Raw genomic sequence first — 14,916 nt, forward strand, 5'->3', positions numbered from 1 at the left:
TGGCTCAACTCTAAGCATAGCAAAGTCAGAATCCTACCCTAGTAGATATAGATATAAATATATAAAATGAATAGAGTTGACACTTCTCTTGTCTTTGACAGGTTAGTAAAGGATGCCCCGTGGGATGAGGTCCCTCTTGCTCACTCTTTGGTTGGATTTGCCACTGCTTATGATTTTTTGTACAACTATCTTAGCAAGTCTCAGCAGGAAAGATTTCTTGAGGTAATTGCCAATGCCTCGGGATATATGTATGAAGCATCATATAGGCGTGGATGGGGTTTCCAGTACCTACACAACCATCAGCCTACCAACTGTGTGGCCTTGTTGGCAGGAAGCCTGGTTCTAATGAATCAAGGTATGTGCTAAACAATGAGATAATTCCTTTTAAAGCAAAATTAAATCATTTGTGTATTCTAGTTATGAATAAATGTTTCAGAAATTGATACAGTTGCTTGATTCATGTTAGTACTCAACAGCTAATGCAGCCAACTCGAAGGGTATGTTGGGGCCTGCGTCAACTAGATAGAGCACAGCTATCTTCCACTTATATTGATTTACAGCACAATCCTAACTCAGAAGCAATTCCTATTGAATTCAGTTGGGCTTAATGCAAGTAACCAGATTGCAGCCTACATTTATTTTCAGTACATTGCATTGAGAATTGTTATTTAATAAGCTAGCTACTAGATAAGTGTTAGTCTTAGATCATGTCCCCTTGCCTTTGTTTGGGTGTTTTGGAAAACAAACATTAATAAAAGCTGAGATTCAGGGGAAGCTGAATTTCTTGCCACTGTCTTTTTGGATATTTACATGGAATTGTTTCAATCCCAGTCATAGACTGGTATATGTATTCATATCTGTGTTTTAAAAGGTTACATTTTATGGATTGTATAACTATTAGGTGTCATACTGTCAATATTATCCCTATGTTTATTCTTTCAGGCTATCTTCAGGAAGCATACCTGTGGACTAAGCAAGTCTTAACAATCATGGAGAAGTCTATAGTTCTGCTTCAAGAAGTGACAGATGGATCCCTCTATGAAGGAGTAGCTTATGGCAGCTACACCACCAGATCTCTTTTCCAGTACATGTTTCTTGTTCAAAGGCACTTTGACATTAACCACTTCAAACACCCCTGGCTTAAACAACATTTTGCTTTTATGTACAGGACAGTTCTGCCAGGTAAATAACTCAAATCAATCTTCAAAATAAATGACCAATAGATGTTTAGATTAAGGCCCCAGTTGTAAGATTCTTGCATACAACAGCAGGCTGTGTGCCTCTATTAAACTGGACCCTGACAGATGATAAGTGTTTTAGAGCTGATCGGCACCAATAATCTGTCAATGATGAACACAATGCAAACACAGCTAAAATCTATTTCTGCACACTAATAGGATTCTTTGGATCAATGACTCTTAGGGTTGGATCTAAATGTGCATTTTCTATGCAGAGGTTAGCCCATGTAGCTCCAATCTCATCATCACCTTTCTCTCTCAGGTAAGTGGCGGTGATTTTGCTACTGGGAGGGTACTGCTGCGGCTCTGCCCCACCAGGCTAGCTGCTCCTGCCAAAAAGGGAGCTAATATTGTAGTATGGATTTTCCTGCTACAACTGGACTATAAATCTGCCCCATAATTTATCAGACAATTATTCTTAATAGAACTCCTACCATAACACAAATATTGTAATACATATATGTATTAGTGAGACAGTACAACTTCACAACTTGATAATTGAGCAAGCTGTTAGGTTTGAGTTTAGCAAGAAAAGTTTCTTCTAAAACTTTTTTCGCTATGAGCGTAGCACATACTCAATAAAACATCACCCAAGAACATAATTAGAATCCTGAAAACCTTTGATTCCCTAGGAGTCCCTCTGACTTTAGTGGGACACTCTGCTCAAATATGTATGTTAGGTAATTCACTCACTTGAGTATATGTTGGTTTTAACTTTTCCTCATAGGATTCCAAAGGACGGTTGCTATTGCAGATTCCAACTACAACTGGTTTTATGGGCCAGAGAGCCAGTTGGTGTTCTTAGACAAATTTGTTATGCGCAATGGCAGTGGAAATTGGTTGGCACATCAGATCAGGAGGAACCGAGTGCTTGAAGGCCCAGGGACACCATCCAAAGGACAGCGTTGGTGCACTCTTCACACTGAATTTCTCTGGTATGAGACAAACAAATCTTAAATCTGTGGGTTACGCAGTGGTTTCCCTGCCATATACGGAGGAGCATTGTACTCTGTTTATGCCATATACGGAGGAGCATAGTACAAAACGTGGTTCTGTCATAGAATTAATCTCCTGTAGATTGGAAATTATGAAAGCTGTATCTACTGCAAATGTAAGAAAAAATTGCAAGTAGTGTTATGCAAACCTCTCTCCTTCTGGCTCACATCAAAAACTATTTTGGCTTCTTGAGTTTTGCTATTGAACAGTCGAAAAACTTGAAAGGGTTTTTCAAACATTTGACAAGAAACAATGGAAACACAAATGCTGTTTTCTGACAGTTCTCCGCTACCACTCAAACAAAAAATCACTTACCTTTTCAAAGGGATAACTGGCACAGAAGAAAGAACACTGAACACAGGAGAGGCTTTTCAGGACCTGTTCATGGCTGCAAATGAGTTTCCTGAGCATACGCAATAGTGTTGTTTCCTGGCAGAGAGTATGGGAATGTAATATTATATGTCTCCCATTTCAGCCAAGGTAGCACAGAAAACTGCAAACCCCTTGATCCCCAGCAGGAAAAAAAGATGTTCATGACCATGCTTAGGAGCATCATTTCTAGCTAAGGATAGACCCAACAAGGCTTCTCCTTCATCTAGTGAGTCTTCCCTAGTGTGGCTTATTTCCTTCCCCTTCTCAGAAGTAGTTTCTAAAATAATAAAAAAAACCTTTGGAAAGGGGAGAACTGGCTGGATGGGTGGGCAAACTCCATTTTGACTGAGACGCAAATTTGAAGGGGTCTGAGCCTAACTTGAAATGGGGAAAGGCTTTTTCTAATGGGACGTTTGCATTCTCACTTAGCCCTATTTCAAGGACTGGAGTTATTCCTGACTTGCTATTCTCTGAATCTTTTTCTCTTCCAAATTATTGTCTGTCCTACTTTTTACCCCTTTATCACCCTAGTTTGCAAATATTCAGAATTATACAATATGCAAGCTCCTATAGTACAAGATACCATGCTTCCTGTCTATGGATAAGCAAGATCTGCATAAGCAAGACAGTGTGCTTTAGTAAGAATGGTTAAAAAATTGAGTATTGTTGCTTATTAATATTTAACTGTTAAGAATGACTTGACTTCTGAGAAGATCAAAAGAGATTAATAATTAATGCCAAATATTATCATTCTTTTATTTTTATTTTTTGGAAAGGTATGATGCAAGCCTGGGCTTAGTACCTCCACCAGACTATGGTATTCCAAAGCTGCATTATTTTGAGGACTGGGGAGTTGTAACATATGGAAGTGCACTGCCAGCTGAAATCAACAGACCCTTCCTGTCCTTCAAATCAGGAAAGCTGGGAGGACGTGCAATATATGATATTGTTCACCAGAATAAATACAAAGACTGGATCAAAGGCTGGAGGAACTTCAATGCTGGCCATGAACACCCAGATCAGAACTCTTTCACTTTTGCTCCCAATGGTGTACCTTTCATAACAGAAGCTCTGTATGGACCAAAATACACTTTTTTAAACAATGCGTTGATGTTTTCTCCAGCTGCATCCAAGAGCTGTTTCTATCCATGGGAAGGGCAAGTTACTGAAGACTGCTCATCAAAGTGGTTGAAATATAAACACGACTTGGCTGCAGATTGCCAAGGGAGAGTGGTTGCTGCTATGGAAAGAAGTGGGATTATCTTTATCAGGGGTGAAGGAGTGGGTGCCTACAACCCCAAACTAAAGTTGAAAAGCCTCCAAAGAAACCTATTACTTATACATCCCCAGCTCCTCTTGCTAGTGGACCAAATACATCTTGACAATGATAGCCCCTTGAAGATGGCAACCAGCTTCTTCCACAATGTGGATGTGCCCTTTGAAGAAACCATTATTGATGATGTCCATGGGGCCTTCATTAGGCAACAGGATGGACTGTACAAGATGTACTGGATGGATGATACTGGCTACAGTGAAAGAGCTGTCATTGCCTCAAGAATGTACCCCAGAGGCTACCCTTACAATGGAACAAACTATGTGAATGTCACTACTCACCTGCGTAGCCCAGTCACAAGAGCAGTGTACCTCTTCATTGGTCCTTCCATAGAGGTCCAAAGCTTTAGTGTCCATGGGGATTCCCAGCAATTAGATGTTTTCATAACAACCAGTGAGCATGCCTATGCCATCTATTTGTGGACTGGCGAGGACAAAAGCCACTCTGTCTTTGCACAAGTTATTTTAGACCGCCAAAAAGTTCTGTTTGACCGAGGCTCAACCCTTAGGAGCTCCCTAGCGTCAGAAGTCAGAAACTACATTGGGATAGTAGAAAATAACCTTCAGCATTTCAAACCTGTCTTCCAGCAGCTGGAGAAACAGATCCTTTCCCGTGTGCGGAACACAGACAGCTTTAGAAAGACAGCTGAGCGCCTGCTGCGGTTTTCAGATAAAAGACAGACAGAGGAGGCCATTGACAGGATATTCGCAATCTCCCAGCAGCAGCAGCAGCAGCAAGGCAGGGCAAAGAGGAACAAAAAGATGGTGAAAGGCTATAAGTTCATTGACGCTGGCCCTGACATTTTTGCACAGATTGAAGTGAATGAAAGAAAAGTTCGTCAGAAGGCACAGACTTTGGCCCAAAAAGAATTGCCTGTAGATGAAGATGAGGAAATGAAAGATCTTCTGGATTTTGCAGATGTAACCTATGGGAAGCACAAAAACAGTGTGTCAATCAAAGGCCGATCAGGTCTGGCACATATGTTGGCAACTGCTCGAAGCAGTGCTCCTTCAGTGTCAGCATCTTACACCCGACTCTTCCTCATTCTGAACATCGTTATTTTCTTTGTCATGCTGGCAATGCAACTCACTTGGTTCCACAAAGCCAAGAGCCTGCATAGCCAAAGGTGTCTTTATGCAATCTTGCTAATTGACAGCTGTGTGTTATTGTGGCTGTATTCGTCTTGTTCCCAGTCACAATGCTAGCAAAAAGACGATGACATCTACTTGATGATCCTATGGTTAGATGTCTGTGCAAAGTATTTAACCCTAATAGGGCCAGAGTATGTTTTATTCATCTTCTGACACATTCCAGTAAACACTTGTGGGATTATTGCATTCTTGTAGTCAAAGAAGATAAAATTAATGGGCATTGGGGGATTGGATACATTTTTCAAAGTACCACCTAGACATGGGTCACATTGCATTTGTCCGAAGAATTAATGTTATGAATAACAACAACAATCCTTGTTCTGAACTCAGTATGTGGCATTGCATTTTTTTCTTCAAAAGTAAAATTTTCTCAAATGAGTTGTTTCATAATTTTATAGTTTCATAATATATATATATATATATATGCAACTGGGATTGTAATTTTTAATAGTCTCCAAGCTGGCTGTTGACATGTGCAGCAGGGATTTTAGCCAGTGGATTTCACCCCTTTCACCTAGCCAGAGATGATTATATGAAGGGAGTATGACAAGGAGTGCTGCAGATTTTGTTTTCTTTGTATTCTTTGTATTACTTGTCTGTCTTAAAACACTGGCACTACCATGTAACAGTCCCTTGCCAGTCAAGACTATGCAGGATCCTTCTTCCTTCAAATCTCACTAATTGTGTAGTAGAAAGTCAATTTGGGTTAACCAACAGCTGTTGGAGCATCAAGATTCTGGAATGTGCATATATTTAAATGGTAGACTGTGATGTCATAAGGTTCCAAATGTTGCTGCCTGTCCTTTTTTCCATTTATGCTCAGAGGAAAGAGTAATAGGTTAAGCTCAGTGCCATACAGAGGCAGCTAGGATTATCAAAAAATATCCGATGGGGCAATTAAGATATTTATCACTTAATGACTGCAGCATCAAGCAGTGGCTTGTTCTGTATGTTACAACACACAAGTCATCACTTGATGCTGCAGTCATCTAATCTAATGCCGCAAGCAGAACTTTTATAAGACCCTCTCAGGTGTCACTTGAATCAGTTCTCATAATCTGCTGCCAACCATCAAATGTTTGGTGATTAAGCATTGTGTATGAATATATCAACCAACTCTTAGCTTCTCTGAGGAAGCCAGGATTACATATAAGGAGACTGAAGGGAAAGAGAATGTGGCTGCATGATTGGGTCCTTGGCCCCATCTATGTCAAAGTGCTGTTCAGGATTGGAAGATCTGAGGTGGTTAAGGATGCAGAAGCCTAGGGCTGTTGTGCTGGTTCCAGTGTGTCTAGACCTCTGTTTTCTGAAAACGGGCACACAACACTAGTCAAACTCCGCCCCTTTGTACTCTAAAACCTGGTCAGGTCAGCTGGACTGAATTTTTTAAAAATTCAGCTTCCAACAGATTTTGCAACTGATTGATTGGTAGATCAGTCAGTTGCCCCTCCAGGTGTAGCCAATGGAAATGCTTTGATGTAGGCTCAGGTAGAAACAGTGATTGGCCCAATACTTTGCTGTGGGCAGTCCTGAAAGATCTGAGTCAGCATTGGGAAGGGAGGTATGTCCAGCCAAGGGCAGAGTGTTAAAAATGCAGCCAAAAAAACCATTCTCGACGCTTTTGAAGTGACTAGTATGCCCATAGCCCTAATGGGGTGTATGAGTTGGGAATGGAGAAATGTTTGTATCAGGAGTGTGGGCGATACGTATGGGGTGAGGTATGGGTTTATAGAATGGATTCTAGGTGGGACTCTATATGCCATAGGCATCTGATTGGCCACTGTGAGAATAGATGCTGGACTAGACCAGCCTTTGGTCTGATCCAGCACAGTTCTTATTATGTTCTTATTGGTCTTTCTGAGAGTAGTTGACAGATGAGGCCCTTGCCCCACCCAGTTCTTAGGATACCAACCCCGTATGTATTTGGAAGTTCTTGAAACAAGAAAAAGACATTTGTTTCCACAGTTAATGAATGTGCCTCTTTTGCGTGCAGCTATCATGGGAATGATTTTTGAACCCCATTCATTTGAAAATAAGGATGAGCTGGGGAACTGGTTTCTTACTGTACACCTTGAAAAAAATACAATCACTTTTCCAAAGGCAGTTTGTTAAATAAAGAGATTGTAAATATCTGTGGTATCTGAATCTTTTGCTTATTTTTTCTTCTTTTATTGTGCATCTATACAATAAGAAACATCTATTTTCTGATTTTGTGCACATGGACCATGTATTTTGTTGTTCAAGATACAAGAAAACCTCCAACAGCTTTGTGTTTTTTTTAAAAAAATGCAAGTTTTTATCTCATGGCTATGCAAAGATTTTTGTGTATGACCTGGCAGGTTTCCCATGAACCATACAATTTATTCCCTCTTACTGCTCTCCAGCATTTGCCCTTGCAAAAAAATATTTTTGGAAACTTAAGAGTGGATGCAAAATAATTATGCACTAACTATGCAGTCCTGCAGCGGTAAGGGAGAGTGATATATCCCAAGTTCTTCCACCTTATTCACTGCTCTGCCAGGCTTTGAGCCAGCATATTTTTTTTCTGTGTTTGGGGGCATATTAGGGGCAGGAAAGGCATTGGATCCTTCAGATCCAAGCCTTTCTCTGGTCCTCCCTTGATATGCCCCCTTTTTGGCTGTACCAGTGTCTGAGCTCCAATGCTAGGAGGACCAGAGCCATGGAAGTTTCATTAGGGAGGGGGCTTCAGCACTAGATCTCTGGATCTCAGGTCAGAGCTAGTATCCTGTGGCCCCTAGGATGCCTTTCCATGGGCCATAGGATTGCAACCTAAATTAAGTATATGCATATTTGTTTAATGGGTACAAAATTGGGCATTTATAAAAAGAATCTGCACAGACTGCTCATTATATAAGGTCTGAAGGTATATTTTTTGGGGGGAAATAAATGCCATTTCTTGAAGATACCTATTTGTACAATAATAATATACAGACTGCTAGAATGCAATGACTGTGTTTCCGCTTATTTCCCCCCCCCCCACTAAACGATATGTTAAAAACTCTAGAGGACAATCATGAATACTTTCGTTAGTGACTGATTTATCAGGTGAGCAGCCTCCATATTGTTACAATGTGGTCAGTGCATTCCTATACATTACAAAGGGAGAACAGAAAAACAGATGTAGATATACTGAAAGCAGGAGTTTAAAGTTAGGAAATACTGTTCAAGATGCTATCATAGCAAATTAAGTTTTCTTTTAGATTTCAACACAAATGAAGGATACTATGTGCTTGTCATATTCGCTGAGGCTATTTTTGAACTAGGGTACAAAAAACATGACCTTGGTTCACATCCCACCTCAACTATCAATCATTGGACAGACTTCAGTGTGTCTCAATCTGCCCTTGGTCCCCAGTGTAAATGTGACTATCCGAAAGATCACAGATGAGTAAAGGAGGAACTGCTATTTACTCTTCAGCTTTTAGGGTAGATTTAGAGTTAAAAATAAAGGACAGTGCTAAGACTAGCAGCATCTAGGCTCTATAACATCCTAGAATGTAGATTTTATGGAGCAGATGCCTTTTTCCCTAATGAAACTTTAAAATTGACAGCTGTGCAAGCATACTTTTCATTTAGTTGTGTGTATATTTTTCTAAAATCTCGGTAAGACATTGGGGTATGTCAGAATGTAGTGGTGCTTCCTGTCATTTTGAGAAGTTCAACTGTAAATGTGAATCTACATATTAATGAAAGTCCTTTATTACAAAAGTGTTTTCTTTTTTTAAAAAAGTAAAAAGAGTATTCTGCTGATACGATGAGGAACTGCACTAAGATTTCAAGGGAAATATAGATGTGTGGAAAAGCAATTACTTCGACTGCCTCAACTTACAAATGCATTATTGGCTACATGAAAACTTAAGGCAACTCGGCTGCACGAGACAATGGCTATTTATAAGTGGGGGGAATGAATCTTGAACCTTGTGCATTTTCTTGTCTTTTGTAACGCTGGCAAAAATATTCAATCAATATCCTGCCCTTCCTCCGAAAACATGGCAGTATACAAAAATATGGAGAATATACAATCACAATAACAAGTAATTCTAATTATACTAACCAGCAGTTGGATAAATTTACTAGCCATATCTGCTCAGCTCCAATTGTTAAAAGTTTCTGAAGTCACAATGTATGGGTGGTAACACAGAACTTTAAGATTTTTTGGTGCCTGAAACGGATTCAAATGGCATTGGATGGGTGCATGGTGTTAAAAATATAAGAGAGCAATCCAACCCCCTATCTACCATGCTGGAGGGGGGATTGGGTAGAGGAGGTGTGTCTTAATGCCCAGCTATGCCTGACAGCAAAGTTCCACTGTCAAGGAGCAATCCAATGAAGACATCCAAATGGTAGGTGGAAGCAACCTGTAGAAACTTCCAAAACAGAGCAGGTCTAGCCTAATGCAGGATTTGCTGGATTCTGTGTGAACCCTGAAATGATGGCAACAGGCCAGGTCTGGAACTTTGCTGCACGAGCCTGGAAGCAGGGGTGTAGTGGTCCAGGGTCTCAGGTGGTTTTAGATCCCTTTTTTAGGAGCAGGGTCCCAGCAGGGTCACTATGCCTCCAGCATCCTATGAGGCAATCAGCATGAAAGGGGAGTGTGTTAGCCACTGAGAAGAATCTCCTTACATGGTTCCTTGTCCTTTCCTGCTGATTGGAGTCAATCAGAGTGAAAGGAGATGAGCTGGCCACTGAGAAGACTCCTCTCAGTAGCTAACACTCTCCTCTAGCATGCTGATTGGCTCCTATGGACATCTGTTGTTCTGGGAGAAGGTGCATGTGGGAAGGACTGAGGAGTGCGGAGATGACAAAGCAAGCAAGTGAATGATGGGATGTGGCTATGAGGGGGGTGGCATGACTATCATGTAGGGACCTTGCACATCTGAACTTGTCACTACACTACTGCCTGGAAGTTGGTGCAGTGTAGGGGCATTTTTCTTGCCCCCCCCATCTTATGCCTGGCTGGCACAAGTGTTGCAGAGGTGGCTGCACCACCTACCATTGCCAGCCAAGGTTTCAGATTGTAGCCGTAGTTATTAACCATTTTCTGATTTTTACTGCTGCCCCAAAGTCTATGGTGTGGAGGGCCACATCACCCTGCCTAATGGAAGACAGTGTGTTAATAGTAGGTTTCCTTATTTGGATTGCCTGAAGCACATAATAAACTCATTACTGAAATATCTGTTAGCTACTTTAACAATATTTAAGAATAAGAACATTTGATTTGATTATGAACAAAGAATGGAGAGTGTGTTTATGCCACACAAGAAACTTTTCAATATACTGATTTTACAGCTTGCTGGAGTGCATAAGGTGATAGAGAAATACTTCCATTTTATAGTGCAATAAAATGTGTTGATCAAAAATGCTCTAGAAAGTCAACATTTTCATAAAATGTTTAATAACTTAACATTTGGTAATATAAAAGTTGGTGAGGAATTGACAGAAATACATGCAGCTTTTTCACAGAAAGGACTCAGTTTGATTTAAGAGAAAGCGGGAGAAAATGTCACTGAAGTAATTAAAGCAACGTTGAGGCCAAAAGCATTTTTTAAATTAAAAAACAACAACCCAGCCTTCGCCCACCTGGTGTCCTCCAGATGTTTTGGACTACCTCTCCTATCAGCTCCAGCCGACACAGATATGCTGGCTGGGCCTGATGGGAATTGTAGTCCAAAACACCAGGAGGGCACCAGGTTGGTGAAGCTGCTATACACAAACCAGTCCATTTACAACTGACTTTGGTAATAATAACCTCCTTGTACCATCATATATTTGTACAGTTTTATATGTGAATAATCTAGGTCTGGGGTTCCCAAACTGTGGTCCCCAAGCTTCATTCAGATATTCATTCAGAAAAACACGATTGGAATTTTAATGGAAAAATGGCAGAAAAATCATGAAGTCTGCCAAGACCATCAGCAATTTCAGGTGGTCCATGGGAGACAACTTTGGGAATGGTTTTAAAGTATAGCCTTGTAAATAGAAATATAATCAGTTAACACCTTTCCTTTGTATGATATTGGCACAGAGAACTCATAAACCAGTAACTGGGGTAGCTAAGAACAAAAGAGGCTGCTGCAAAGGCCAGTGGTCTTTTTAGTCCAGTCTAGTTCTTACAGTGAACAACCAGATGCCCATGGGAAGCTCACAAGCAGAACCTGAGCACAAGCACACTCTTCCCTCCTGTGGTTTCCAGCAACTGGTATTTGGAAGCATACTGCCTGTGCCTATGGAGGCAGAGCATAGCCGTCATGGCTAGTAGCCACTGATAGATAGCATTATCCTCCATGAATTTGTCTAATCCTTTTTTAAAGCCATTCGACTTGATTTCCTGATCAAATTTACCTTCAGTATTTTGAAAGTTCATAGGATTTCGTGGTAAGAGGTATTCAGAGGTGGTTTACCATTGCCTTCCTCTGAGTTTGGATGCATCTTAGTCTGGTGTCTTAGCTTTGACCATTCTGCCTTGGGTGCCCCTGCTAGGAGTCTAGCCTCTTGGTCTAGATTCCTGACGGCATTGCTCTCAGCTTCTTCAACACTCTCAAATCCCCTCACCAATTTAGGTGTGCATCCTAGAGGAAACTACAAAATATTTTATGCAGGAAATGAGAAATTAAGAAGAAACGGGGTTGCTTTAATAGTAAGAAGTGATGTAGCAAAACTGATTAAGAGCTATAACGCAAGGTCTGAGCAAGTTATATCAATGAGATTTAATGGAAAACCTATTAACATAACCATCATCCAAGTCTATGCTCCAACGGCAAATGCGGAAGAAAAGGAATTGGAGAGATTTTACGTAGAAGTACGTAAAATTTTTACGTAGAAGAAATTGATCACACACCAAAACAAGATGTGCTGATAATCATGGGGGACTGGAACACAAAAGCAGGGAACAGAGAAGAACTAGGAACTGTGGGGAAATGGGGCTTACGAGAGAGAAATGAAGCAGGAGAAAGACTTGCCAAATTCTGTGAAGCCAATAATTTGTTTCTTGCAAACACATTTTTTGAGCAACCGAAAAGATGACTGTACACGTGGACATCACCAAATGGTCAATGTAGTAATCAAATTGATTATATCATTGGTAGCAGAAGATGGAGAAGTTCCATACGTTCTGCAAAAACAAGACCAGGAGCAGACTGCGGTACAGATCATGAACTGGTCGTATCAAAAATCAGAGTAAAGCTAAAGAAGAACAACAAAGGAATCATAATGCCAAAATACAATTTAAATAACATCCCAGAAGAATATAAAGATAAAATAAGGAACAGATTTGAGGCTTTAAACTTAGTTGACAGAGAACCAGAAGAACTATGGAATTAAGTCAGAGACATTATCAGGGAAGAATGCAAAAAGACAATACCTCTAGTTAAAAAGAGAGAAAGCCCTCAATGGATGACTGAAGAAACTCTTAAAATGGTTAAAGAGAGAAGGAAAGCAAAAGGAGACAGAAACATGGTCAGAAACCTAAATGCAACTATACAGCGACTAATACGTAGGGACAAAGAGAACTATTACAATAGTTATTGTATAGAAAGAGAAGAGGACAACAAAAAGGGTAGAACAAGAGCCCTATTCCAAAAGATAAGAGAAATGAAAGGGAAATTTAAACCAAGTGTAGGGATGTTGAATAATCAACGGGGAACACACTGACTGACTAAGATGAAATAAAAGAAAGATGGAAGCAATACACTGAAGAACTCTATAAAAGAGATGTCAGGATGACTACAACTGAACATCAAGAAGACTAAAGTAATGACAACAAAAGATTTATGTAACTTTAAAGTTGACGAGGACATTGAACTTCTCAGGGATTATCAATACCTTGGCATAGTCATTAACAAAAATTGAGACAATAGTGAAGAAATCAGAAGAAGACTAGGACTGGAGAGGGCAGCTATGAGAGAACTAGAAAAGGTCCTCAAATGCAAAGATCACTGAACACTAAAATCAGGATCATTCAGACCATGGTATTCCCGATTTCTATGTATGGATGCGGAAGTTGGACAGTGAAAAAAGTGGCTAACAAAAAAATCAACTCATTTGAAATGTGGTGTTGGAGGAGAGTTTTGTACTGCGAAAAAGAACAAATTAAACCAGAACTATCACTAGCAGCTAAAATGATGAAACTGAGGTTATCATACTTTGGGCAAATAATGAGAAGACATGATTCACTAGAAAAGACAATAACGCTGGGAAAAACAGAAGGGAGTAGAAAAAGAGGAAGACCAAACAAGGGATGGATTGATTCCATAAAGGAAGCCACAGACTTGAACTTACAAGATCTGAACAGGGTGGTTCATGACAGATGTTCTTGGAGGTCACTGATTCATAGGATCACCATAAGTCGTAATCAACTTGCAGGCACATAACAACGATTTTGAAAGTGTCAAACAGTCACCTTATGTCCCATAATTTCCAGTGCTGCAATTGTTTTCCCAAGCAAGGGAAAGGGGCATAACACACTACTAGAGTACATCCTTTGGATGGAGAAGGTACTGGGTCAGTCCATGGTACCTCTTGGTAGGGCTGGGAGTGATCCCTGTCAGGATCCCTGTATGGACACTACCAGTCACTTTATAATAGTGAGCTACATGGACCAATGGTCTGACTCAGTACAAGGCAGCTTCCTATGTTTCAAAGGGAAAGTCTGGGATAGGATAGAGCAGACGGTAATTCTAGATCTTCCCTTCACAGGGAAGACAGGGCTGAGACGGCTAGTAGAACACCAGTTCACACACTGTAGTTTTGTGTATCCACAAAAATGGCAATATTTGAGGCATCTGCACAATTTTCTTTCACACCTCCAAAAACATCTGCCAGTGATTTGCAACTGTCCTTAACTCTACATCAAATATGTTAATGGCACACCTGAGTGTTTTTTAAATAAATATATTACAAAAATGGACTTATGCTTAAAATGTTACAACTTCAAAGTGTATATAACACATGCTTGTATTGTTTACCCATTAAAGTAATACGAAACAGCCCTAAAAGTCACTTCATATGTGTGTTTATAATATTAATATTCTGTTTAATATGTGAGATGCTTAAGTGGTTTAGATAAAAAACAAATCACAAGAAATCAATATTGCTGCATTTTAACAAAAATATTAAGAAATACATGTATAAATTTTAAAAATCTATCAGTAAAATAAAGCAAGGTAATGAATCTTATCAGCCAGGGAAGTTTGCATAAATAGATGGGCCTTCATGAGGTATTTAAAACTTTCCATGATTTACGTCTCACAAACTGAACATGAGAGGGTGTCTCATTTGTACACAGAAATAGATTCCTAAATCCAAAATGCCTGATTTATGAAGGGTTCATGTGTATAAACCATGACTTCTCCCCTATACAAAAATGCTGCACACTATACTCACACAAAAACTATCCTAAAATTGTTGGTGGGGGAAACAGTCAGAAGATGAACACAGAAGAAATGCAAACTTGTAATGTTTGAGAACGCACAAGTGAAAATCTTCTGAAAGTATTTGATAAAGGTCTAAATTCCCTCACCGTAACTCACGCACATCAGATTTGCGTCTGCCTGTTTGTAGTTCAAGTCAATTTGAAGGGGTTTTATTTTTGACTCAGCAGTGATGTTTTAATAAAGTTAGTTCTGTGTGTGGCAAAAAGGCCACAATGCCCAGCCTTGAATGGATCACTGGCACGCCGCACAACACATGGACATACTATTCATTTTCTTAAGTCTAACATTGGCAACTCTAGTGAGTAACATCTTGTTCTGCACACATAGAAGAGTGTGTAAATATTATGCTGACCCCATGTGAAATGAGTTAAAGG

General features: G+C 40.0%; 1 protein-coding gene across 8 annotated transcripts in view; it reads left to right on the top strand.

The window, feature by feature from the left end:
- Positions 1-7,203, top strand: part of DSE (dermatan sulfate epimerase) — a 54,217-nt gene extending 47,014 nt beyond the window's left edge. For 7 of the 8 annotated variants that reach the window (XM_061623664.1, XM_061623670.1, XM_061623666.1 and 4 more), the window contains 4 exons: positions 102-355; positions 943-1,182; positions 1,966-2,173; positions 3,383-7,203. In XM_061623664.1, coding sequence (XP_061479648.1) covers positions 102-355; positions 943-1,182; positions 1,966-2,173; positions 3,383-5,144 — 2,464 coding nt within the window. In that variant the 3' untranslated portion in view covers positions 5,145-7,203. Of the gene's footprint in view, positions 1-101; positions 356-942; positions 1,183-1,965; positions 2,174-3,382 lie in introns of those variants that run through there. The other variant, XM_061623671.1, reaches the window with a different exon arrangement.
- The last annotated feature ends 7,713 nt before the right edge of the window (positions 7,204-14,916 follow it).

The sequence above is a fragment of the Rhineura floridana genome, chromosome 4, assembly GCF_030035675.1.
Source record: "Rhineura floridana isolate rRhiFlo1 chromosome 4, rRhiFlo1.hap2, whole genome shotgun sequence".
Lineage (NCBI taxonomy): Eukaryota > Metazoa > Chordata > Lepidosauria > Squamata > Rhineuridae > Rhineura > Rhineura floridana.